At 37.9% G+C, this 27727-nt stretch overlaps 1 protein-coding gene, 1 long non-coding RNA gene and 1 pseudogene across 2 annotated transcripts in view; 1 reads left to right on the top strand and 2 right to left on the bottom strand.

The window, feature by feature from the left end:
- kiaa0319l.L (kiaa0319 like L homeolog) overlaps positions 1 to 9484 on the bottom strand; it is a 41698-nt gene extending 32214 nt beyond the window's left edge. Inside the window, exons 1-3 of the mRNA XM_018246686.2 lie at positions 9423 to 9484; positions 6019 to 6167; positions 2423 to 2904 (exon numbers count right to left, since the gene is read on the bottom strand). Coding sequence (XP_018102175.1) covers positions 2423 to 2904; positions 6019 to 6154 — 618 coding nt within the window. The 5' untranslated portion in view covers positions 6155 to 6167; positions 9423 to 9484. The remainder of the gene's footprint in view (positions 1 to 2422; positions 2905 to 6018; positions 6168 to 9422) is intronic.
- Positions 9485 to 9494: 10 nt separating this feature from the next.
- LOC108708213 lies at positions 9495 to 17521 on the bottom strand. Its single transcript, XR_001934414.2, has 3 exons — positions 17374 to 17521; positions 10724 to 10861; positions 9495 to 9554 (listed from the first exon to the last, which is right to left on the bottom strand). It is a non-coding gene; the product is annotated as an uncharacterized LOC108708213 (long non-coding RNA).
- Positions 17522 to 18942: 1421 nt separating this feature from the next.
- Positions 18943 to 26146, top strand: LOC108707713 (annotated as a pseudogene).
- The last annotated feature ends 1581 nt before the right edge of the window (positions 26147 to 27727 follow it).

Genomic DNA, 27727 nt, shown 5'->3' with positions numbered 1-27727 from the left:
CTCAATTTTTTCGTCAACCTTTTATTTTTCCCTGAAGCAAAAATAGCTTAAAGGGGCAATATACTCCTTGTTCAACATCAGTGCTGTATACTTTCATGTAAAGCCCTGTACAGGCACGTTAAATAATGACAAGAGGGATCATTTACTATCACCTAGAGAAGAAGGCAAGAAAACTAAGGGGAGCATCTGTGTGCCACCTTAATGCTCATTTAGAAAGCAGTCTGCCCCCCTTGAGCAAAGAACAGAGAGCAATGTCGGTGGACAAAAGCCAGTACCTCTTTATGGTACTTTGCACTCTTCCTTTCAAAATGACTCCTAATGTGTTTGAATTTTAAAAAATCAGAAAAATACAAAGTTAACACGTCATATTTTAGGCGGTATAGCCCAGTCAAGGTAGCCATAAATGCAATTTTGCCAGTCTGACTGCACTTGATTACTTCATTATTGAAAACGTAATCTTTCGATTCCTACCTAATGTGTGGTAGGAGCTGTGGATAACCATATTGCATGATAAATGACAGGTCACCCGCATTCGTTCATCTTAGTCCACCTTAACCCTAGTGAAAATGATCTCTTGCTGGCCAATCAAAGATATAGAGAATCATCCAGTGTAAGGCCACTTTAAAGGGAATGCCAACCCAAAAAATAATTTTTTGTCTAATAAAAGAAAGTATAATTCTAATCAATTTTGCAATAAACATTCATTACAAATATCTCTATGGTTTAAAAGTTATTTGTATATGTAATGCCATCTGACAGCAGTGTTTGATTGTCCCTTTCTATTCTCTGTCCTGGTGGCTCAGACTGTGAATACAATGTAATACCAAGCAGCTGATTAACAGACCTGTCTTTGCTGGGGAACATAAGGTGGCCATACATGGGCAGATTAAAGCTGCTGATTTCAGTCCTTTAGACCGATCCTGTATCTTATCTGCCAGTGTATGCAGGCTTCCGACGGGTCTCCCCAATCGATATCTGGCCTACATCGATTGGGAAGGTTTGATTTTTCTGGCGATCTGCTAGTTGATGCGGTCCTACAACCCGTTGCGCCCATTCTCTTTGCTTTAAATTTAAGTTTTTTTAAAACAAAATACAAAACAAATTGAATAAGCCCCATGGGCCCCTCAGCACTGTGGGCTCCTAGTCTATAGCCTAGCTTAGTCTATGCATTAATCTGCCATTGTTCTGAATGCCTAGGATGAAGATGGCCAATGTAAAACCACATGTATATGAAAAACACAGCTATGTAAATATGCAATGCATTTCACACTGCTTTTCACACTGTTTTTCACACTGTTTCTAGTGTGAGTCATATAACAAAACTTCATAAAAAGGCCATGAGTTTTTGCTGTTGCTTAACTCTACAGTCCTATCTCTATATTGACTTAAAAGTGCAAAATACTTGATCCCTGAAATGAAAACACTTTGAGAGGAAAATCTATTTCCATTTTGTAATCCCTATATGCTTCAGTCGTTCCTACTATTGTTAGCCTCATTTAAAGTAAACCGTGGAATCGATCTTTGATCTGACTGAAAATAGTTAAACCTTATCATGCCAGCACAGTCACATGGAAGCTGTTAGTTTCAGAGGCTTCAAGGCACACACATCCTGACACTAGGTCTGTTGGCTCAGACCCACATCCTGTTTGTCCTAGTGACAATGTAGCCTGCAGCATGCTGAGTTTGCAGGTCTGTGTGCCCTTTAGCAAATTCAGAATTTTTGCCAAATGGACTGTTTACAGTATTTAATGTATTCAGTTGATTTTTGAGGTTGTTATTGGTTAAAAAAAGAAAATTACATCTAAGGCAGAAGGGGTAACAGCCCGAGCTATTCAGATTTTAAATTATAAAAACAATTTAATGCATTTCTCATAATACCTTGGCAGAATAGAATATAATTAAAACCTCACTCAATTAAAAGACTTTAGAAGGCAGCAAACAGTTGCTGCAAAATATATATTAGAATGCAACAAATGCACAATTTTTGGATTTGGCCGTATACATAACACTCCACATCAGATTTGACCAGACACTGATCTGAAACTAACCCCAATTTGCCTATACAAATTAGATTTTTTAAAAAGTTGACACCTTTAGTTGTCCATTGGTTTATAGACACATTATCAGATTTTGGCCAAGCACACGTAATTCATCTGAATCAGAGCATGTTATTGGAATGTTGAATTACACATTTTTCATGTACACAGATGATATTGCATTATATGGTATGAAGTAGCCATGTTATCTAGCACTGAAACACATCATTAATATGGGTTATGACCTATGGGGATTACAGCAAAATGTGCCTATCACTTTACACTCTATCTACTATGATACAGTCATAAAAAAAAAAAGCATAGCACTTAAGACTACTATATAAGCTAAGCATTGTATGTGAATTTCAATTGAATCAATGACTAACCTCAGAAGTTTCTTTGTGGATTGTTACAGCTGTTGTAACTCTTTCATTATCTCCATATTTTTTGCCATCATGCAACTCAGCCCCTTCCCTTTTAACTCTCTGCCGAGGTCCTCTGCTCCGTCTCCTTCTGTTGAAAACTTTTGGTGTCCACTTCACCCAGTCCTGAATCTCTTGATAGTCAACTATTTCTGGCCTTAAATTAAAAAGAGTGGCTTCTGACCTCTTTATGAACACAACAAAGGAGTCTTTAGAGTTAGTTTTGGCCACATTGCATTCTTGTAGAGTCCTGCAGGTAGTGAGCATGCAAGTGTCCTCCAAGAGCCAAAATGCATCACAGAGCGGGGTCTGACAGCAGGAGGACTGGCAAGAATACACAGTTTGGTGTCCAGCTACCAGTTGTAGAAAAGGAGCATTCATAGTTCTAAAGCCAAACCCAAAGTGAACGCTACTTGTCTGGCACACATCATTGCTGGGGTTGGTGCCTGGGAAAAAAAGATAAATATTTTTAAATTAATAATGGCGAGAGAAACTGTCAATACAACTAAAAATAACTAACTGATATTAACAAAAGTAACATTTACATGATTCTGGTAGAAGATATTTCAAGTCTGCCAGATTCCTGATCCAAAATGCATTTCGTAAATGATTTTCTGCCATATTTTTTACTAGATTCGTGCATTGAATAATTCTATGAGCTTTTCTTTGACCTACGCCTGGCTGCAGTCAAACTATTTATACATAGGCTGGGTGTAAGTACTTAGAGCAAGTCACAATAACACTTGAGTGAATTTGTTTAAATACACATTTTACTTATTGAAGAAGAACAAGAGGCCAAGGGTTTGTGGGCTACCTGGTAGGGTTAATTCTTCTCAAATGCTGTGAAACCCGTCTGTCCACAAAGAACTAATACACTCTTTTGTTATCTTTTAAAAAAAATGCACAAAATTTATCTGCCTGTGAAAGGATTAGCCTAATGGATTTTCTAGTCTTCCAAAGGTGCAGTTCAATTTCCGGCACATTTAAAAACCTTGGTTCTAGGGCAATTCACTTTTATTTCAGGACCCTAGGTCTTACATTTAATTCATTAAATAAAAACAAATCTAGATTAAGGTAAAGGAAATGACTGTTTGACCAAAGAGCATTAGATCTCTTCACATTCAGCAAGTTCAGTGAATGTTGTGCCAAAATGGCTCTAATGTGTGGAATGAAATATTTAAGCATTTGTATGATTACTTATCTTAGAAAGGCCTAGTACCCAACAAATAATCAGTAATTTCCTAGTCCAGTGGTACAGCACAAAAATGACTTAGTACAGGTATGGGACCTGTTATCCAGAATGCTCGGGACCTCGGGGTTTCCAGATAAGGGATCTTTCCGTAATTTGGATCTTCATACCTTAAGTCTACTAGAAAATCATTTAAACATTAAATAAATTCAATAGCCTGGTTTTGCTTAAAATAAGGATTAATTATATCTTAGTTGGGATCAAGTACATAAGTACATACCCTATTGCAGACTGTTTTGCTTTACAGGCATCCACATGGAATCCAATTGAACTAAAAACGAATCCCAATTTTAATGGGATGAGCTGATAATCAGTTTAAGATATTCAAGGCATAATACGGCATGTACATATTCAATGGGAATCTGCCAGATTTGGAGAAGATTACGATTGGAAATGTGATTATTTGGACAAATGCAAATCTGTCAGTTTGGGTGAAAAGTTCTTTCATAACATTTCTGTATCACTTGTTGGTTTAAACAACGTAAGAGTAACCAGTTTGCCACCTTCCAAAGACGCCAAAAGACTACTTAATTTAGACTGATTTGGACTCTAACAACAACTACCTTGGGCTGTGCCTTATACTACCCACCAAGTGATGTTATAACCAAACAGGATGCGATGTTGACTCTAGTGACTTTCTGCTAGTAATATCACTGCAAATCAGAGTCCATAAAGTCTGTGCGGTCAGAGGCTCTGCTCATTTACCCTCCCCCAGGGTTACAATGACCTGATTACACTTCATAAGCCTGTGATGCCAATGCGAGGAGACAGGGAATGTGTGCAAATCTGCAATACACAATGTCATCAAACTCTGGACTGCCTTAATCCTTCTGCTGCCACACAGAACAATACATTTTCCTTTAGCCAGCTTTCAAAAATGTCTGCCGGCATGGATGCAGGAGCTATATATCACTAAAAAGCTATAGGGCATTTCCACAGAAACCTAGCAAAGACATAAACTACCAATCAATATTATTCATCCCTTTAGATGGACTGTGAAACAAACCATTCATGAGAAAATGGTTGTCTCCACTAAGGGGCAGATTTACCAACGTTTGGATTTTTTTAGTCTCCGAGAATCAAACTTTTAGCACAAAAAATCGTTTATTTTACTAATTACTTGAAACCAAGAAAAAATGATATTTATTAAATGTAAAAACAGTGAAAAAAAAGTAATACAACATTTCTTCATCTAAACACTGGAAAATCTTTCTTTGCCTTGAGCTTTTAAGATGTTTTTGTGGGGTTTTTTTTCCGTTTGTAATCGCCTGAAAATGCTTGAGAAAATGAGGATTTCAAGGTTTTCGTATTTCTATTTGGATTCCTTCCACATTTTTTATTGGTCTGGGCTTTTTATATTTTGATCTTTTATTAAATAAGAAAATATTTGTGCTTTGTTTTTGTTATGTTTTTTTAATGTGAATTTCTAAAACTACACTAATTTAACTTTGATAAATAGACCACTAAGTTTGAGAAGTAATAACTAAGTTATTAGGCCAAACAAAGTTCAGGTTATCTGTAACCAAGTTACAATTGTACACGCTACATGTTTTTGTCATGATAATGACAAAAACAACGAACAAAGTACAAACAACTAATATCTATTCCGCCTTTGGTTTCTCTCCTTTCCCTTGTTGAAATAGGAGCTCCAACTTAAAATATCATAATTATCCTATATAACTGGGATAAACTGTGTCTAATTAAAATCTTTTTAACATTTGCAATTTGAAATAAGCACATTAATAAATATCAGTAATTGTCTGCATATTAGGGACATCGTTCCTCTGGTATTTCAACACTTAGCACTTAATCTTCAGGTAGGCAGATAATCGGTAACTAAATTAGAATTATCAGGTAGGTTCTGCACAGGCATAGGTACACCTCCAAGGATTCGTCTCGAAAATTACAATACTGATACATTTAAGGCATATGGGGCATATGCACTCCTGGCATTTGTCAGCTATAGGAGAAGTACACAAACCTGCTTATGCGGTCTGATAGAGATTACAACCCCTGTGCCAAATGCTTTAGAATACAACTTGGGGAAATAAATATTATTTATACTACCCTGGCTACAGTTGTAGGCCAGTTTGTGGAGAATAAGCAAAACGACATCCAGCAGCCTGCTAAAAACTAGCAATGTAATGTACTAGCATCTAATAACTACTTTCACTTGCAATACAATATGCCTTAAACTAAGAAATGCATTTTGAAATATATGTATTTTTCCCCTTTGCCCGTCACACTATATAAATTCTGCACACAGAAAATGTAAGCTGTATTTTCATGCACTTGAAGGAAAGATGATCACCTGTGCTGGAGCCAATCAGCCAAGTGAAGGAGTACAGTAGTTGAAGCCATTTCACAAAAGTGAACTGCCACACATGCAGCTTTGGTTTAGAGACCAGCAATCCTGAGTGGCGTTTTTCCATGGTCTTCCCGTCCATGGAAATTTGGATTCTGTGATCAGAGAAGCAGAAAAAGAATACTAAGTATCCAGTGCTCACTGTGGTCAGCTCAGTTACATTGCAGACAAGACCATACTTTCAATATCCAAACGTTTAGCTGATTAAAGAGAATCTCCACCCCAATTTTTTTTTCATAGTGAAAAAAAAACTAAGCAACTCAATGCATATTCAGTAATGGTTTTTTTAAATGGAAGTTATTTGTAAGTGTAATTGCCATGAAAAACATTTCTCTGGCAATTTATTTTCTATACACTACTCCTAAAACAATGTAGCAGACTTCCACTAATTAACAGAGCAGGAGGAGAACTGAATTCTGCTACACAATATTAAACCGGAGTTAGTGTGGAGAAGTAAAAGGGATAAAAGAAATACAGAATTTACAACAGTTACTATATTTACAAATAACTTTAAAACCATTGAAAAATGTTTTTGGAATGTTGCTTAGAATTGCACATTCATACATACCACAGAAATGATTTACTCAATATCCACTTCCATGAGAGACTAAAATTATGAAAGCACACATAGGGGGCACATTTACTAAGGGTCGAACTGAATTTTTGAATTTAAATACGTTGAATTTCGAACAAATTTTTGGGTACTTCGACCATTGAATAGGCCTAAATTCGACTTCGATTCGAAGTAAAAAAGTTTGACTTCAAAAATCAAAGTATTGTCTCTTTAAAAAAGTTCGACTTCGACACTTTGCCACCTTAAACCTGCCGAATTGCTATGTTAGCCTATAGGGACCTCCTAGAACCTATAGCCAACATTTGGCTAAGGTTTTAGAAGTCAAAGTAAAATCGTTCGATCGATTAAATCGTTCGATCCCAAGGATTTCATCATACGATCAAACGATTTTGCTTTGACCGAATATGGCCAAATTCGATTAAAAAAACTTCGACTTCGAATATCGAAGTAATGCAATTTGATGGTCGAATTTCAACGTTTTTTACACTTTGAAAATTCGACCCTTGATAAATCTGCCCCATAGGGTCTGCTAAAGGCCTGTTATAAGTAGGTACCTCTAACAGACTGCTGCATTAAAAAATTCTAAAGTAAAGGACAGCTGAGTAAAGACATGTATAAATAAAATAACTTATTCCATGCCAATACTCAAAAAATGCACAACAGTCTTGTGTTACTGTATTAAAAAATGGTACATGCAATTTTCCAGTCAGCAATGGAAGCTTTTCCCAGAGAGGGCTAAAATCTTTTGGACTAATCCCTGCAGAGGATAATTTTCAGGGGGAATCATGGACAGTGCAGCTCTCTGCATACAGTGGAGTGTGCTTCTACATGCACATAAAAGTTATTAGAAATAATATCACATTTTAAGTTAGTCACTGGGAGGCACATTTCAAATGTGAATTTCAAATTCATGTGAATTTTTTTTAACTCTAATAAATTCTAATATACTCGAAATTCGATTGGGGGGTTATTTAAAAAAAATTGAATATCTAAAACTCAAACTAATTTTAGCGACCCTTAAACTCGAATCGAATTCAAATCGAATTTGACGAAACTCGAACCGAGATGTTTCTCCGAAAATAACTCAAATGTCAGTAAGAATAGTAACGTCTCTGTAAATTGGTCACTGGACCTCTCCCATTGACTTATACATGAACTCGGCAGGTTTTAGGTGGCGAATTTTCAAATTTGAATTTGTAAAGGGACATGGTTTGATAAATCTTGAAATTTGAATTACGGTAACATTTAATCGAGTTAGGATTATCCACAATTCGAATTTGAGCGTTTTGACCATAAAATTAACTTTACACTTCAATATTAGAAAAACAGTCACAAATAGAAGATAGAAAGAAATTGTAAAAAAATATTTATTTCTGGTGAAACCAACTGAACTGAAAAAAGTTTTGGAAGGTGAACAATCCCTTTAAGTATTGGTATCCTAAAATGTGAGGTTACATAACTTCCTTTTTTGAGCAGATTACAAAAAAAAAATATTTCTGCTGACTGGATGCACTGGGTTTCATACCAGCAATACAGTCATAACACGTCATAATCAGGGTAAAAAGGTTCTTGCAAATTTGGCTGGCCATCTCCTCTCACCTGATATCCATACTATTTCTTCCTCCACACCACTACTTCCCAGATCTCCATACCACCTCTGCCTCATTCCTGCTCATTCCTTGGACTATCCACCCAGTGGTTTTTTTTTCCTAGAGTTCTATGCTGATTATTTTTCAATTCAATAATATCCCCTTTTAAAGAACAGACACTTTTTGATATTTGTGGACCAACAGATTATGACTGCATTATACTTAAAGAAATTATGGGTTTAAGTGATGCCACTTCTGGTTAACTGGGTTAGGTATACTTGGAAATTTTCACTTCTGTTCTTTCTGTTATTCTCATAGCATGATACAACTGCATGTTGCAGGGTAATGCTGACAAATGTGTCAAAGCTAAAGTCAACACAGGAAAAAACCTCAAAGAATGCAGAAAAAATGTTAGTTTGGTTGTACAGAATGGTATTATAATTGTTTGTGTGTGTGTGTGTGTATATATATATATATATATATATTATATATATATATATATATATATATATATATATATATATATATATATATTTGTTTTTTTGTTATTATTTAATTATTATTTATTTATATAATATAAGAAACATAACCTGGGATTAAATAACTGCTATCCAAGAAAACAGGTGGTTATACCAGGGTTATACCCTTGTGTATTTATTCTGCAAACGTGCCTACGTTTCGGGGTCAGACCCCTTTGTCAGACCCCTTTGCTTGACAAAGGGGTCTGACCCCGAAACGTTGCACGTTTGCAGAATAAATACGCAAGGGTATAACCCTGCTGTTACTTGCCTTTGAGTGCCAGTGTTTTCTTGGATAGTCTGCTCCAACACCGTGCACCAGGCGCTGAACTGCTGAAGGCCAGGGTTGTGCGAGCGGGCTACATCACATTGCATTAAATAACTGCTTCCAAATATCAGTGGCCATACAGAAGGATTAAGAAAGGTAAATTATTCAGACAACACAATAATTGAAAAGATAGAGGTATAAGAAAATTCACTTCGTCCCTTGGTAAATGTGCCCCTTTGTGAACTTTTAGTATGTTATAAAATGACCAATTCTAAGAAACTTTTCAAACTTTTTATTTTAATAGTTTTTTAATTATTTGCACAGGGGCCACTGAACCCATCTACAAACAAATGCTCTATAAGGCTATACATGTATAGTTATTGCTACTTTTTATTACTCACCTTTCTATTCAAGCCTCTCCTATTCATTTTTCAGGCTCTTTTCCAAATCAGTGCATGGTTGCTAGGGAGGTTTGGACCCTAGCAACCAGATTGCTGAAAAAGCAAACTGGAGAGCTGTTGAAAGCTAAATAACTGAAAAAACACAAATAATAAAAAATAAAAACCATTTGCAAATTGTCTCAGAATATCACCCTCTACATCATACTTAAAAGTTAATTTAAAGGTGAACAACCCCTTTAAGCCACACTCAGACAGTTCAAAAATGTGTGGTTCCCAAACTGCGGGGCTGCCCCCGACCATCTGCGCAATGAGGCATGTAGTAGTGAGACAGGAGCTTAACCCAGAGTAACTATTAGGAAAATAATTAGGAAAGTCTGCTTACTTTCACTGAAATGAGAAATGGCAAATCTGCCAACACATTGAGCAAAAGGCAAGACAGAAAGCTAACTAGTTATTTACACAATGGTAATATCCAATTCTAAATTAAATAGTGAACTCTAAAACAATTGGCATGTTGAACTGAATGGAATACTACAAATTATCCAATTTGCTGCTAATAAAAACATCTTTTAAAATAATGTCAGCAAAATTACACAAGTCACACTAACAAAGTAAACTTAAAGGGGCCGTTCACCTGTAGGTTATTTTACTTTTTATAGTTTTTATTCTTCATAGTTTTTTTAAATTATTTGCCTTTCTTTTCTCCCTCTTTTCAGCTTTCAAATGGGGGTCACTGACCATGATGTCCATAAACCACTGCCCTTTGAGGCAAGAATTATAATTTTTTTTATTACTTATATTCTATTTAGGCCCTACCCTATCCATCTTCCAGTCTCTCATTTAAACTACTGCCTGGTTACTAGGGTAAATAAGTCTCTGGCAACCAGATAGCTGCTGAAAAACCAGACTGGAGAACTGCTGAACAAAATGCTAAATATTTTAAAAACCATAAAAACTAAGAAATGAAGACCGGTTGCAAATTGTCTCAGAATATCAGTCTACATCATTCTAAAGGTAAATTTAAAGGTGAACTACCCCTTTAATATAACACAAATAAAGCGGTTTCCCTTGATAAGCAACTTTTGCCTTATGGTTGCAGTTACATGTTTTTGTGCAAGACTAAATACAGTACTTAGAAATGATCCACAAGAAATTGCAGACCACATATTTTTTTCTGCCAATATTCAGACTATATATGCAACAATAGCTTAAAGATGAAGTAGAATAGAAAGTTTTACTTTAAGTATTGAAGCGTACATTGTAAGGTACTACATGCAGTGCTATGAGGAAATAACACTCACCTGAATCATGTCAGCTAGGGTAGAAATGGAATCGACTGAATAATGCAGCCTGAAAAAATAGGTGAGCTTCTGAACAGGTTTCTGCTTTCCTGGTCGTTCTTGTGCCTCCTCGGTAGTCCCAGGAGAGACTTGTAGCTACTGTGGGAGGAGAGAGAAAGAGAGAGTCACCTCCCTCCTGAACTAGCCAGGAGAAGCCACAGGGTAAATATGTGTACTCTAGGGTGAGATAAACCTGTGGCTGCAGCCTGGCATTTTATCTGAACCTGTCCTGCAAGCTACACATTTCTCCTATCCGTTGGCACTTATTTCTGTTTACACTAAGATTTAGTTCGGAGAGCTGTACATGTTCCACACAGATCATTTAGTAAACTGTGTATAATTCATAAAAAGAGAACAGAGATCTATGATTTGCCTTTGCCCCACAAAAATAATAAATAGCCTCTGTGTGCGTGTCTGAGATAAAATACAGAACATTGCTGTAGCAAGCAGGCTATAAATCCCCCTGCAGCTGTCCCATGCAAGATACAAATGTTTTCTCAGTGTCAAATTTACATAAGTGTAAACAGACGAAGCTCTGTGCCTGCCCAACAAGGCAGCTCCTTTCTGTGTCTAATTAACACAAAGTATAAAAGCATTATGTGCCTGCTTTACAGTGATCACAGAGAAACCAAGGGCACAGCCCTTGTCTCCTTACCAGAAACTTGTGTTTATCAAATCAGAAATCACTGGGTCCTATAATACTAAATAAAGCAAGTCCCTCCATGAATCACACTTTGGCAACTCTTGAGGGCCCCTCTGCCACTGGCCCCTGAATGCAGTACCCCCCTGATGGCGGCCCTAGTTAACAACATAAATGACTGCTCAGATGGAGTCATGGAAAAGAATGAACAATTTTGCACCAATGCATTACCCAGAGCAGCCAATCAGCTATATCCAGCATTTTAACTTTTAGTTCCCAGTTAATACGATTAAAATAATTATACAGAGTAATATAGCTGTACTTCGCACTGACCCTGTTCTTAATGAGATTCAAGAACACTTAGAGCTATATTATCACCTAGAAATTATACCACCTACATGGCTTATCACAAAGGGCATGTATAAATGTGATTCTGTACAATGTACTAAAAAGTTTAATTCCACTATATCACGTAAAACATGCTAGTAAACAATATATAAACTGTAATTCTTAAAATGTTATATATTTGATTACTTGTAAAAAATGTCTTAAACAATATGTGGGACAAACTGGGTGCACCCTAAAAGAAAGAGAACATATACTCAACATTAAGGACACCAAATCTGACACCATGATTGCTAAATACTTTTCAACATGTACAAAAAGATTTGTTTCGGGATTATTTTTGGATTTTGGAGAATGTTCCGGTAACTGGTATTGATAGGGTTGCTACCTGTCCGGTTTTGACTCGGACAGCCGGTAATTTAAAGGGCGGCCCGCGTCAAACTTCCTGCCAGTTTTCCAAATAAGGAAAGCTGGGCAGGATTCCCCATGATTGACACGGCGACTGGCCAATTGCAGAGTCATAGCCCCGGCCCCCGAAGGTCTTGGCCCCGTCCCCTACATTGCAGCCTCATCCCCTGCCATGTCTCCACCGGTTAGAAAGGTGGCAACCCTAGGTATTGAAAGAATTGTTCAGCACCAACAAGGTGGTAACGTCTGTGATAAACTATTAGGAAATGAAGCAAAGTGGATTTTTCATTTAGGGTCTAGACAACCATTAGGTATGAATATGGAGTATAATGTCTTGTTTTTTTTCAAAATTTTTGACCATGCCCAATAAGCGACCACACCCCCTAATCACAATGTCTATTTCACACAATTTGGCAGGTTATTAAAGTTTGAACACAGTTTTAGTGCAATGTTTTATGTGTTATAAGTTTTGCTAAGGACAGTGAACTGCCCTTTAAACTGAAAGTTTTAGTTCTCCCCAGACATCTACTTATCTTAAATAGTTACAATAGTTTCTTTGCTTATCTTAAATTGTTACAGAAGTATCCAAGTACAGCTGCTGACTGTTCTGGGCTCTGCTAAAAAGCCTCTTATTTTAATTACGTTTCAAAAGTTTTGTATCTTTTTCTCGAGTCAGTGCAGGAGATCAAAGAGAAAGTCGGGACATTTCAGTAAGAAAACCGGGACTGAGGGTTGAGTTGTCAAAATCGGGACTGTCCCTCACAAAACCGGACAGTTGGGAGGTATGCAATTGGGTGTTCAATTTTCGTTGTGTCATTCAGACTGTTTATATGCTAATTACTAACACTTTGTGATTGGATAATTAATTGTGTTTTGTGATTTAACAACCTATGATTAAGTGCCCTTCAGGCATGAAACGCATAAGGCTTGCTTTGTTTTGAGATGTTTTTCTTCAAATAAATGACCATTCTAAACACGTTGGTCCAGTTTGTGCCAGCCTATCTACAAATTGTGCAAAAGTTTCTGGAACCTCCCTTAAGATGAAGGGCTGGGGGATGTGCATATGGACCCCCCGACTTGTTTGGTGAGTTTCATCACTCATTTATATCAATCAGATGTATTGGAACTATTAATAGCCTTGTAGACAATTAGCTAAATCAGTATAGTGCTATCAGACTAGTGAAATCCAATTAGCGGTCATAACCACTAAAAAAATAAAATCAGTCCCACTCAGATAATGGCCAATGATGGTGCTTAATAATGTTTTGAATGATCGCATAAGGTATTACAAACAAAATACATTGAAGGGTCTTTGGGAGCTGCTTCTACATTTCATATGTCACTACATAACAGATATACTGTATCGCTGTGCTGCTGCAACAGAAACTCAAAAATAAACCATGGCAATATACTTCCATTAGCCCCATTACATGTATGTATTGTTTCAATGATAAAGACTTTTAAAATGTTCAATACTGTGAAATACTAAAGCTGGCCATAGATGTTGAGATTTCTAAAGGATCAGATCCTGATCGTGAGACCACGATCTTCTCAGAACGATCGTACGAATTTACCATCAACTAAAAAGACCAATTTGCCAGGAAAACAAAGGGGGGCTACCTGCTTGGCCCTGCAAACATAGATAGATTGCACTGGGACCGACAAAGATTTTTTGACTTGGCCGATCAATTTCCCGACAGATGTCGGCCGAAAAATCGTAAGATGTACGATCGTTCGAATACCACTAACCGCACGATAATTTCGAAGGATTGGTCGGGCTTCCCTAAAATCGGTCGTTTGCCAAGAAGAATCGTCGCGTCTATGGGTAGCTTACGTAATTAAAGTACAATTACAATGAGAAGATTAGAAGAATCTTTCTAAAGCAGAATCTGACCAGTACTTTTGCTAGTGTGAAAAGAACCACATGCCATTCATGCTATAGAACAGAATACTATTTTTGTCCTACTAAACACATATACCCAGTTGGAAACTGCTTCCAAATGATATAAACTTCCTACGTGTTCCACATACATAGGAAAAAAATCTTCCAATAACTGGCCTATAGGACTAGTGTTTGTGTGGGTCAGGTTTTTTTTAAGATTATTCATTTTCTGAGATAGCTATGAATAATTTACAAATCACCTCCACCTGGATTGAATTAATTGCTCTCTGCATGTTTCACAGAAAACTGATCATTCAACAAAGCCTGACGCACAAAATAATTATTATAAATGTGCATGTATACATTGCTACCAAAGTATGGGACCTGTTATCCAGAATGCTCGGGACCTGGTATTTTCTGGATAATGGATCTTTACGTAATTTGGATCTTAATAACTTAGGTCTAATAGAAAATCATGTAAACATTAAATAAACCCAATAAGCTGGTTTTGCTTCCAATAAGGATTAATTATATCTTACTTTGGATAAAGTATAAGGTACTGTTTTATTATTGATAAAAGTAGTGCTTGGTGCGCTGGACAGCAATGTTAGGGTCTCCCAACCTATAAAGAGAAAGCAATTCCAATAGTATAGTATGTTTGTGCCAAGACCTATTCTATTAAATAAATAAAACTACTCACAAAGGTCTAGCAATTATCAAGCCCGTAAGTGTGTAGGTTCGGTAAAAGCTTGCGCTGACCTGATGGATAATGGGGTAATCGTCCCGTATAGAGACAGATGTTAGGCACTATTGGTCCGTACAAGATACAAGGGAGAATTAAACAAGGTGTAAATAAATACTTAACTTTATTTAAGATTAATACAGCCCTGTCTCTATACGAGACGATTACCCCATTATCCATCAGGTCAGCGCATAATTAGGATTGCATCGACTCTTCCCGGTTTGAAGGTGCTCGCTCCAGAGTCTGGTATAATTGTGCGAGGGGACCGCAGAAAAAGGTACACCTAAAGACCGAATTTGAAGCTAACGACGGATCCGCTTACCGCAACACTGTAACAACTTCCCCGATGAGATAAACTTCTCCTCTGCAGAGACGCCGTATGATCGTAGCAAGCGCTTCGAATTCCAGCGTGAATGAGAATACTACCCTGCGGCTTCTGATACACAACCGGTCTGACACGCAATCACTGAACTACTGTGGGGTAAGCGCGGACGGTGTCAACCGTTCACGTATTATATTATTTTACTTACCATACTGCACTATTGGAGCTTCTTCCCTCTAGGAACGAAATTTTCGATGCAAGCTTTTACCGAACCTACACACTTACGGGCTTGATAATTGCTAGACTTTTGTGAGTAATTTATTTAATAAAATAGGTCTTGGCACAAACATACTATTATACTATTGGGATTGCTTTCGCTTTATAGGTTGGGAGACCCTAACATTGCTGTCCAGCGCACCAAGCACTACTTTTATCTATTTTACCCTAAACGTGGATTAGTGGATCCACATACCGCAGGTGCTGCTTTTTTACACATAAAAAGGAGAAAAAGAAACAAGGTGCGGTATCTTCGACCCCTTCAAATAAACTGTTTTATTATTACAGAGAAAAATAAAATAATTTTTAAAAATTTGAACTATTTGAATTATAATGGAGTCTGTGGGAGACAGCCTTTCAGTAATTTGGACCTTTCTGGATAAAGGGTTTCCAGATAACGGATCCTATATCTCTACAAATTTCAACATTAGCAATTACAGGTATGGGACCTGCTATCCGGAATGCTCAGGTCCTGGGGATTTCCAGATAACAGATCTTTCCATAATTTGGATCGTCATACCTTAAGTCTACTAGAAAATCATGTAAGCATTAAATAAATCCAATAGGCTGGTTTTGCTTCCAATATGGATTAATTATATCTTAGTTGAGGTCAAGAACAAGGTACTGTTTTATTATTACAGAAGTTTTTTGTTTTTTTTAAATTGGATAATATGCATAAAATGAAGTCTAAGGGTTAGTTCAGACGAGGAGATTCGGGGAGATTTTGTCGCCTGGCGACTAATCGCCTCATCTTCTGGGCGACAATCTCCCTGAACTGCCTCCTCGTGTCTTCCCATCCGCTATGATGAAAAGTCATCTGCGCTAACGCACACGCAGCGCTGTGTTTTCAGAAGTCGCCTGAAGTTGCCTTACGAGGAAACTTCGGAAAACGATGTGCCACGTGTGCTTTAACGCAGGTGACTTTTCATTATAGCGGATGGGAAGACACGAGGAGACAGTTCGGGAGATTGTCGCCCAGAAGTCGAAGCGATTAGTCGCCAGGCGACAAAATCTCCCCGAATCTCCTCGTGTGAACTAACCCTATGAGAGATGGCCTTTCCGTGATTCTGAGCTTTCTGGATAATGGGTTTCCTGATAACAGATTCCATACCTATATCAGGATACAAATATTTAAAGGACGCTAAATTATAAATAAATGATATCACATATGGCATATACAGTTTTCTCAACTGGATAGGCTACACTCTTTCATCCGGCCATTTAAATGGCCTGCATCTTTTCTTCTTATTGCTTGCTGTTGTATGTAAATCTGTATGTTCAATGTATACATCCATTTACTGTACAGCGCAGTGGAATATGTTGGCGCTTCATAAATACGTGCTAATAATAACAGCGATGCTTTGCCTGACACCAAGGACTGGGGCTATAGTAGACGAGGCAGAGATAAAAACAATGTATGCTTAACCTATGTTGATGTATTGAAATGGGCTACATGTACAGTTCATTATAATATCCATTAACATGGGGCACATCACATGCCTATATTATAAGGTAAATGATTAACATGTATCACATCATCTAGTATTGTATTAGGTATACACTTAAAATGTTTAGTCTCCCTTCATTATGAATATAGGTAGAGAGAAATAGGTATTGCTCTGGAATTGTTTATGTTTGGACTCCATATAAACACTAGAGGCCGTCACACGTTAGAATGTTTAGCACTTACAGAATGGGAGGCATGTGACAGCAGCTGAATCCATTCCCTAGGTCAGCGCTTTGTGGCCATGTAGTAATTCGTACAGGCGGAGTGCAACAGATCTTGACAGTATTTATAGATGTATCGATGTGTCTACGTACAGACGCACATGAAGTCGCAGCGATTATACATAAATCTGTCATATCTGTGAGAAAAACTCCAGTATAGGAAATGCGCTGTCAGTACTTTCGCACGCAATGAAACTATACGCTGCGAAAAGAATTCATTTTAAAAACCGTATCTATAATGCACCACTGCAATACAATTAGAGAGTACCTGTGCCTGTTGTCCGATCAGTCTCCTGTGCACCCACCCCCTGTACCCACAGCTTGGCTCCTCCTCCTCCCGGAAGCGCTGGCTTTCCCGGATACCTGGGTGCACTTGCTCTTTTTCGCAGCATGGCGTTTGTCACCATGACAGCCGCACCGTGATGCTGTCCCACAATTTGATTGGTAGTAGTCCAGAAAGCGAAGCTGCCAATTGGCTGGCGTTCCAAATAGGAAGTTGGGTAGTGGGCGGTCCTGGCAGGGGTATCGCTGCGCATTGTGAGCAGCGGGTTACTCAGTGCTTCTGGTAAAACGTAAAAGGGACTTACACAGGGTTCTATCTAATCTAAAGGTTTACTCTGCTACAGTGGTAAAATTGTCTATTGAAGTAATGCGTAACAAAAAGATCTGGAACTTGGTTTCACGCGTTCTGACAGGTGTCTTCGGATACCTGTTGTGGCTGGGCAGCAGCGCCGCGCAATGCCGGCCCGCCCCCCGCGCAAACGGGGGCGCGCGTGCGCAAACGAGGATTCGCGAGACCTAAGCTAGGCACGTGGCTCTCATGATGGTACTTTATTACTGAGGTTGGCACTTTATTAAAGACCAGCCTTATTATTTGTACATGAAGCAGGATTCATAGCTATGTAGTATAGGTGCCTGTCAGTGCTCAAGTCTGTTCTAATTCCTATCATAGGCTTCATTGTTTATTTATGTAGCACCAAAGCGCTACAGCAGCGCTTTCAATAATTTTACTAACAATTTAATAAAGTAGGATTGGAGGACCTTGTTCGCAAGAGCTTACAATCTAAATGCAGAGTATAAGTAGCAGATATTGTATTTTGTATGAAAGTTAAAGGGATAGTTCCCTTTAAAGGGCGCCTATTAAACAAATTGTTTCCCCCACTGTAGGTGCAGAACAATAGAGCACGCACTTAGCTTGGAATGCATTTTGGGCAGAGAATGCCTGCATTACTTATCCTTTTAATCAGGCCCTTTCCTAATTCAATTCAAACCACTGCCTGGTTGGTAGGTTAGTTTGGATCTAGCAACCACAGATCTGACGCTTTTTCAAACTAGTGAGTTGCTTTACAAAATATAAACATAACAAAATAAAAATAGAGTAATAGCAGGTTGTATTGCGATATTGTGCTATCTATTTTAAAGGAGTTCCTTCCAACGCTTCAGTTCAGTTGGTTTCAGATAATTCAACAGAAATAAAGACTTTTTCCAATTACTTTCTATTTTCTATGTGTGACTGTTTTTCTAATATTAAAGTGTTAAGTGTAATTTTCCACCTTCTAACGCAGCTCTGGGAAGGGGGGTCACTGACCCTGTAGTGTTCTAAATTGATACATTTAGTTGATCCATTTCTTATCTTTGTCCCTGCTGAGCAGAATACTTGAGTTTCATTAAAGGCAGCTGTTACAATTGATACAATAGTTGCTGATACTCAAGAGATGCTGCTGAGAAACATATCAAATAATGTTGCAATTTGTAACAGTTTTAATTCTGAACCTGAATTACTGAGCTGCCAGACTGAAACATCAGAGACAGGGACTTTAAATTTAGATTTTGGAAAAGCTGTAAAAAATAAAAAAAATGGGAAGTAATATGAAAAAAGTCTTTATTTCTGGACAACGCTGTCAGACAAAGAGATATATGTCCAATTTGGCCACCTATGTGCTGGACAAAATCAGGCTGATCTCATCATTTGACCAATACAAAGATCAGATCATAGAAAAGGCCTTTGCAGGCCCATCGGACCCCATTGACATACCCCACCTTCCTTACCTTCAGGTTGGTGTAAGGTTAGACGCAAGAAACCTCTGCTAGTACCGTGTATTTTAATGGATGCTGAAATTTAAGGTTGGATAATAATTCACTCTCCCAACTTGGGTACAAAGCAGAACCCTCCTCCAAAGCAGACCCTCCTCCTATGGATAAGGGTTTAAAATGTTATCTAAAAGTACCATGCTTCTGAATGTAGCACTATTTTTGTTTAATACCCTTTTTTAAAGGTTTAGTACATATACCGTTTGTCAGTGCATTTCTGTGTTTATATACATTTTTTGCCTTTACAGATATGAATCAACAATGCCTGATACAGCTGAAGAACAAAGTGATACATCAAGATTCATCAAGATCCTGCAAGAAGCACAGACTGACAATGAACAGTTTGCTGCCCTGCTTCTGGTGAGGCTGGTTTTCTGCTGTGCTAAAATTGAAATATGCCACTTTTATGAGGCATCTGATTATTAAAGTTGGTTGAGCCGCATTCAGTCTAATTGTATAAAGTGCTATGGATTATTGTGATCAAAACCACTCAAGTGCTAAATGTATCTTACAAACGTTAGGCCCCATAACTGTTATCCAGAATGCTCGGGAGCTGGGGTTTTCCCGAATAACAGATCTTTCCGTAATTTGGATCTTCATACCTTAAGTCTACTAGTAAATCATTTAAACATAAAATAAACCCACTAGACTGGTTTTGCTTCCAATGAGGATTCATCGGAAAAGTCTACAGCGGACTGTCAGAGCAGCTGGTAACATCATTGGAGTGGCTCTTCCATCACTGCGGGACATCTTCCACAAGTGCTGTGTAAGAAATGCCTCCTGCATTGCACTGGACTCCACACACCCCTCACACGGACTGTTCACGCTGCTCCCATCCTGCAGCCGCTTGCGCAGTATTAAAGGCCGAACAACCGGGCTGCGCAAAAGCTTTTTTCCGCAAGCTATCAGACTCCTCAACTCACTGCCTGTCCTCCCACTACATTCCAGACACACCTGAACTGTGAACTTAACTTTGTGAACTGTTAATTTATTTGCACAATTCTAAATGTTTACACATGTATATATCCAATTTCTGCCAATATATTGCACATTTCATGTTTACATATTTATTGTGTATTTTTAAGTGCCTTTTTGTGATATGTACTAGCTGGAGCCACGTCATCTCGTCTCACTATATATTCGTATACTGCTGAGATGACAATAAAGTTTACTTTGACTTTGATTATAGCTTAGTTTGGATCAAGTGCAAGGTACTGTTTTATCATAACAGAGAAAAGGGGAATCGTTTTAAAAAATGTGGATAAAATGGAGTTTATGGAAGACAACCATTCCGTAATTCTGATTAATGAAATAATGGGTTTCCTGATAAAACATCCCATACCTGTATCCAAATTTATAAAAATGTATAAAAGTGTTGTTGGCCCCTTGAGTTTCAATAAGTAATACTCAAAAATCTGTTCTTTCAAGCAGGTCTTTGCAATATTTGGCCAACACCAGGCCAATGATCATATTATAAGAGGGACCTATGAAACTATCAAGAAAGGACAACATTGATGGGTTGATACTGTCCTCAATTATTGGGATAGACATTTTTGCTAAGTGAGAATTGTAGAAATTTACTGGTTTTGACTAGGTTCCTTTTACAAAAAGGTATAATGTATTGTTAAAGGGATCCTGTCAACAGAAAACATGTTTTTTTCAGTTAATAGTGCTACTCCAGCAGACTTCTGCACTGAAATCCATTTCTCAAAAGAGCAAACAGATTTTTTTTATATTCAATTTTGAAATCTGACATGGGGCTAGACATTTTGTCAATTTTTGGTCATGTGACTTGTGCCTGCACTTTAGGAGAGAAATGCTTTCTGGCAGGCTGCTGTTTTTCCTTCTCAATGTTATTGAATGTGTCTCAGTGGGACATGGGTTTTTACTATTGAGTGTTGTTCTTAGATCTACCAGGCAGTTGTTATCTTGTGTTAGGGAGCTGCTATCTGGTTACCTTCCCATTGTTCTTTTGTTTGGCTGCTGGAGGGGGGGAAGGGAGGGGGTGATATCACTCCAACTTGCAGTACAGCAGTAAAGAGTGATTGAAGTTTATCAGAGCACAAGTCACATGACTTGGGGCAGCTGGGAAATTGACAATATGTCTAGCCCCATGTCAGATTTCAAAATTGAATATAAAAAAATCTGTTTGCTCTTTTGAGAAATTGATTTCAGTGCAGAATTCTGCTGGAGCAGCACTATTAACTGATTCATTTTGAATCCCTTTAAGCTCATTTCTCTTTTTTTTCCCTCATTTTTTTTAGCCAATCAGTGACTTGAAGGGGGGGCCACATGGGACATAACAGTTAAGTTAGTTTGTTTTTCAATCTAACTTGCATGTTAAGTTTTCCTTGTTCTTTAACCCTTTTGGACTTACATATTTTGATTTGACCAATAAAAGTTTAAAGGGGAACTCACAAAAAACACAATTTAAGCTTTTTGAAAAGTAAACATCATTTCAAGTAACTTTGCAAAATATATCAATTAAATGCAGACTTTTCATGATTTTAATGGTTTCTGACAGTTCCCTAAGCCTAGCCCCCTGCTCTCTTGCTGAGCTGTCTGACTACTTTGCTGAGCTGGCTGACTACTGTTACTTTGTATCAACAGCCAGCTATCCTTAGCCTGCATTCTCCAAACCCCACAATTCCCTGCACATGTGATTTTAATATAAGGAACAGAACATCATAGTGCAATGCATTGTGGTTATGTAGTTAGTTCCTGTCTGTAAGCTGTGAAGAAGTTGTTACAATTTGTAACATCAGTGTTTAGTCCCTCCTTCCCTGCCAGGATTTCAAGTGACGCAGAAAGAGAAGAACTGTTAAACAGCTGGATTTCAGCATAGAAAATTGCATCAATTCATACTTTTTGAAGAAACAGATAACTGTGATGGATGTATTAGGGGTTTCTGTGTGATGTGGGCCTCTTGATCAAATTTTGGTTTGGAAGCCGGAGTTCCCCTTAGAATAGAAATTGTGTTTTGGGGAAAAAGCTTGAAAAACTTATTGTTAGTGCAGCGAAACAAGACGCAGGATTATTGATGCTGTGGGATTTACATTTCCAAACCGCCTTCTCTCTTCAAACTCCGTACCAGAAGGATGTCCCCACCATCTTTAGGCATAACACTGTTAGCTTGTCTCTGCACTGATCCTGTTCTGGCAGTTTACCCTCAGGCCATTAATAAAATTCCCATATTTAATGAAACTATCAATATTCCATGTCAGTCAGGTAACAAATAATTATTATACATGGTGGAGGATGCATACCAGTGTCTTTTGGGTATTCTGGCATCTCCACAGGGAAGAAAGAACTTACAGTCACATGGTAGCCTACACTACTTATGCCAAGCATACAGTGGTGTGACAAACTATTTGCCCCCTTCCTGATTTCTTATTCTTTTGCATGTTTGTCACACTTAAATGTTTCTGCTCATCAAAAACCATTAACTATTAGTCAAAGATAACATAATTGAACACAAAATGCAGTTTTTAAATGAAGGTTTACGTTATTAAGGGAGAAAAAAAACTCCAAATCTACATGGGCCTGTGTGAAAAAGTGATTGCCCCCCCTTGTTAAAAAAATTTCTGTACTCACCCCCAGGCCTGATTACTGCCACACCTGTTTCAATCAAGAAATCACTTAAATAGGAGCTACCTGACACAGAGAAGTAGACCAAAAGCACCTCAAAAGCTAGACATCATGCCAAGATCCAAAGAAATTCAGTAACAAATGAGAACAAAAGTAATTGAGATCTATCAGTCTGGTAAAGGTTATAAAGCCATTTCTAAAGCTTTGGGACTCCAGCGAACCACAATGAGAGCCATTATCCACAAATGGCAAAAACATGGAACAGTGGTGAACCTTCCCAGGAGTGGCCGGCCGACCAAATTTACCCCAAGAGCACAGAGACAACTCATCCGAGAGGCCACAAAAGACCCCAGGACAACATCTAAAGAACTGCAGGCCTCACTTGCCTCAATTAAGGTCAGTGTTCACGACTCCACCATAAGAAAGAGACTGGGCAAAAACGGCCTGCATGGCAGATTTCCAAGGCGCAAACCACTTTTAAGCAAAAAGAACATTAAGGCTCGTCTCAATTTTGCTAAAAAACATCTCAATGATTGCCAAGACTTTTGGGAAAATACCTTGTGGACCGACGAGACAAAAGTTTAACTTTTTGGAAGGTGCGCGTCCCGTTACATCTGGCGTAAAAGTAACACAGCATTTCAGAAAAGAACATCATACCAACAGTAAAATATGGTGGTGGTAGTGTGATGGTCTGGGGTTGTTTTGCTGCTTCAGGACCTGGAAGACTTGCTGTGATAGATGGAACCATGAATTCTACTGTCTACCAAAAAATCCTGAAGGAGAATGTCCGGCCATCTGTTCGTCAACTCAAGCTGAAGTGATCTTGGGTGCTGCAGCAGGACAATGACCCAAAACACACCAGCAAATCCACCTCTGAATGGCTGAAGAAAAACAAAATGAAGACTTTGGAGTGACCTGAATCCTATTGAGATGTTGTGGCATGACCTTAAAAAGGCGGTTCATGCTAGAAAACCCTCAAATAAAGCTGAATTACAACAATTCTGCAAAGATGAGTGGGCCAAAATTCCTCCAGAGCGCTGTAAAAGACTCGTTGCAAGTTATCGCAAACGCTTGATTGCAGTTATTGCTGCTAAGGGTGGCCCAACCAGTTATTAGGTTCAGGGGGCAATTACTTTTTCACACAGGTTTGGATGTCTTTTCTCCCTAAATAATAAAAACCCTCATTTAAAAACTGCATTTTGTGTTTACTTGTGTTATCTTTGACTAATAGTTAAATGTGTTTGATGATCAGAAACATTTTGTGTGACAAACATGCAAAAGAATAAGAAATCAGGAAGGGGGAAAATAGTTTTTCACACCACTAAATCACAATCATTGTTGGGAAAAGCTTTACAAATTCTTACCAGTTTACTTACTGTATTGCCCAATAAATGTTGTGAGGTGAGGAGTCAGCAAGGAAGAAGGTGAATGTAAATTCCAGTTGAGGGACCTCTTGCCTGTGTTTCTTCCTCAATGCCTGTTCTTCTGGAGACCTCTTGGGGAGAGCAATGTTTAAGGTAACTCTGTAAGGCTTTGCTGAAAATTTTTAGTAATAAGCTAACTATTTCTTAGAGGGATCCAGCTTTGAAACTTTGAGCAGACCTTGTTAATTCATATGGTTCTTCCTGGATCATGACAGAAAACAAGGGTGAGCGATCTCGTTTCCTAGCCCTGATAGTGAACCTAGCATGCATTGAAGTGAGGATGGCACTGGAAGAACCTGAACCATTGACCTCGAGACTCATCACAGCCTGTTATTCCTTGGTTGAAATCGGGATACAGGCATGCACTAAGGAGGAGAAATATCCTAAACTGCAGCTCATGGGGGTCATGCAAGAATCCTGTGCTGCTATCATCTACTATTTACAGCAGTGCATGGAAAAACATGCCCAAATTGATACTATTACAGCTGTATAGTAATTTAATCATTAGCACCTTTTTATAGTTTAATACTATATCAGTATCCTCTCTTGCTTTCTTTAGGTTGGATGGGAAAAGCAGGAGGATCCCTTGCTGCTTGCTTCAGTTCGGTTGTTAGGTACATGGCTAGAAACAACTTGTTATCCAGCTATTCCCATTTCTGATTCATGATTTACTTAAATGTGTTGAAAATGTTAAAAAAAAAAGCTTGCTGTAACTCCGTTATTAATTGGTTACCTGGTCTCTCCTTTCCCCTGTTGGCTGGGCAACATTAATATGTTGGTGTTTTAATGCCCAGAATAACACCTTTACCTATCCAACATGTTTTGCACTCAACCACTTTCATGCTTTAAACTTTTTATTTGCATTTCCTCTGTTCGGGGGCCTTATTTTATAGCACAAACTATTATAACATTTTTCTGTTCCTCTTTTATGCGATCAGCTCTGGAGATAAAACCTCTTAGAAAATAGTCCTCTTCATACCATTGAGAGCCTCCTCACATTTTCCCTACATTTACAGGTTTCTACTCCCTGCATTGTGCCCCCTAAGTGCTGAGGAGGCACCACGTAAGGTGCTTATATCTGAAGGGGTTCCTGCCCTGATGTGTGATTACTTCCAGCAGCAATGGGATGTGCTTTTTGCAGAGGATGAGCCTGAGGGGATGCAAAGTGAAACAGAGCTGAGTCTGCAGACTTACTGTGGTGTTTTCCGGAATCTGGTGGTGACTGAACCTACTTTTGTAGGGTAAATAGTTCATCAATGCCTCAATTACATATGTTAAATCAAACTTATGGGATTGTTTCAGCTGTGTCAAGTGTACACAATGCTGCTGTTATTTTCTGTGCCATAAATGAAAAGGTTTTGAAAAAATACATCTGACGCAAGACAACCAGCCATCATCTTATATCTAAGCTCTGCTAGCTTGGGACCTTCATAAAATGCCAATACATGCTTTATTTTTGGTAAACAATAGAGAGTGCATTTCCCTCTATGTTTTTATTATTAATAGTAGATTTTGTCTGTTCTATACAATCACTGTCCACTTACATATTGCTAAATAAATGGTAACTATCTGCAAAGTAATGGGCACATGCACCATAAGCTCTGATCCCAGATCTATTGTATTTGATTGTTTGACTCATTAGATCCCATTTGACTTCCAACACTGCTAAAGAGAGGAATGATTGCCAAATATCGATAGCCTTTTTGCCTGCTAGAGAAAGTACAGTGTTTTATGTAGGAGGCATTTAGCTTACTGTAGTTATTGAACCATTTAATATAGTTTTGCTTACTCTTCTCCCTCAGACAGGAAAGCTGCTTTGTATCTTTAATGAAACTTCTTATGCAGTATATTCCCATACTGTTAACCAAGGAGGGGCATCTCGGCTTAATGATGAGCCAAAAATTCAGGTATGTCTTTCAGCGGCACGACATTCTTTAAACTACTCATTACTAGAATATTGAAAGTGACCTTCGTTCCATGTCATATATGTAGTATATATTATTTTGGTATATGTTCTATCAAATTGAGCTGATGTCCATGTCCAGCTATTATATAAACATTTGAGTCTTTAACTACTTTTTGTTAGCCAGGAAAAAGATTTATATTTCAATTATGTTTTTTTAGTTATTTGTCCAGATACAAACACTATAGCAAAGGAGTAGCTAGTGAACTTTCTCTAATGATAAAGTGAAACCTCAGTTTTACATCTCCTGATATGCATATACGTTTTATTGTGGTCCCACCTATATATTGCACATGTAAAATTTCCCTGCTTTTACTTTTACCAAGATTTGAAACCATTTATTTCTGATATTCTGAAACACATATAATTGGGTTTATAATGTTTATATAGTAGTATTGCAATCTGAAGTACAGGTATGGGACCTGTTATCCAGAATGCTCAGGACCTGGTAGATAACAGTTCTTTCCATAATTTGGATCTTCTACCTTGTCTACTTGAAAATCATTCAAACATTCAATAACCCAATAGGCTTTTTTTGAATAAGGATTAATCATATCTTAGTTTGGATCAAGTACAAGCTGCTTTTTTTATTATTATAGAGAAAAGGAAAATCATTTTTAAAAATTTGGATTATTTGGATAAAATGGAGTCTATGGGAGACGGGATTCTGCAATTCAGAGCTCTCACAATTACAGGTTTCCAGATAATGGATCCCATACCTGTATTTTTTTTTAAATTACTTATCTTTTAGTTCTGCAGCACATAGGTCTTAATTTAAACATATGTTAAATTTGCTTTCAGGTTGTCAGGATTATCCCACGGCAACTTGATAACATTTTACTTTTCAGGTTATAGGGAGACAGATGAGAAACAAATTGTTTCAGAATATTAATTTGTATATTGCATACAAACTTAGTTCCAAGATTAAGTTAAATTGATAAGGCTGTGTTTTTGGTTTTTAATTTGCTTTATTTAATTATTTTTGCAGTATTGCATGAAAGTAATTCACAGGAGTTTTTGAAAGCAGCAATTTGTTTCCTGAGTCATTCCCATGTGCCATAATGTCAGACAGATGCTGGAAAGCCTGTCATCACGCTGTCTGAAAGTAACTCTGAAGTTGGGAGGAGAACTCAGAGCTGGTTCCTGGGTTTATAAGCTTTCTCCTGCTGTGTTCATTTACTGCCTTGGTTATCCACTCTAGTGCTTAGTTCAGGCTGGCTTCAAGACACACTATGCCTGCTGGATAATGTTTCCCCTAAATCAGTAGATCCTGATCTGGTGACAGCACTTTAGGGTATATTAACAGAACTGGCCCAAAGCAGTAGCATTTTCCGGGAGGTTATTCTGGAAAAAGGAGGGGCAGAAAAGGCTAATTTGTATGGTTTGGCTGCTCTAGAACAGTTACAGTTACCGTGAGTCAAGGATTCTGGAACATCTGTGACTTAAAGTGATACTGACACTAAAAAATAATTATTCAAAATATTAATGTAAATCAAAAGTTACCTATAGCTTATATTGATCGTTTTTCACTTACAGGGCTGCTTTTGTAAGTAATT

Source organism: Xenopus laevis, chromosome 2L (genome assembly GCF_017654675.1).
Source record: "Xenopus laevis strain J_2021 chromosome 2L, Xenopus_laevis_v10.1, whole genome shotgun sequence".
NCBI lineage: Eukaryota > Metazoa > Chordata > Amphibia > Anura > Pipidae > Xenopus > Xenopus laevis.
The sequence above is the reverse complement of the archived record's forward strand: the minus strand, read 5'-3'. Positions and strand labels throughout refer to the sequence as shown.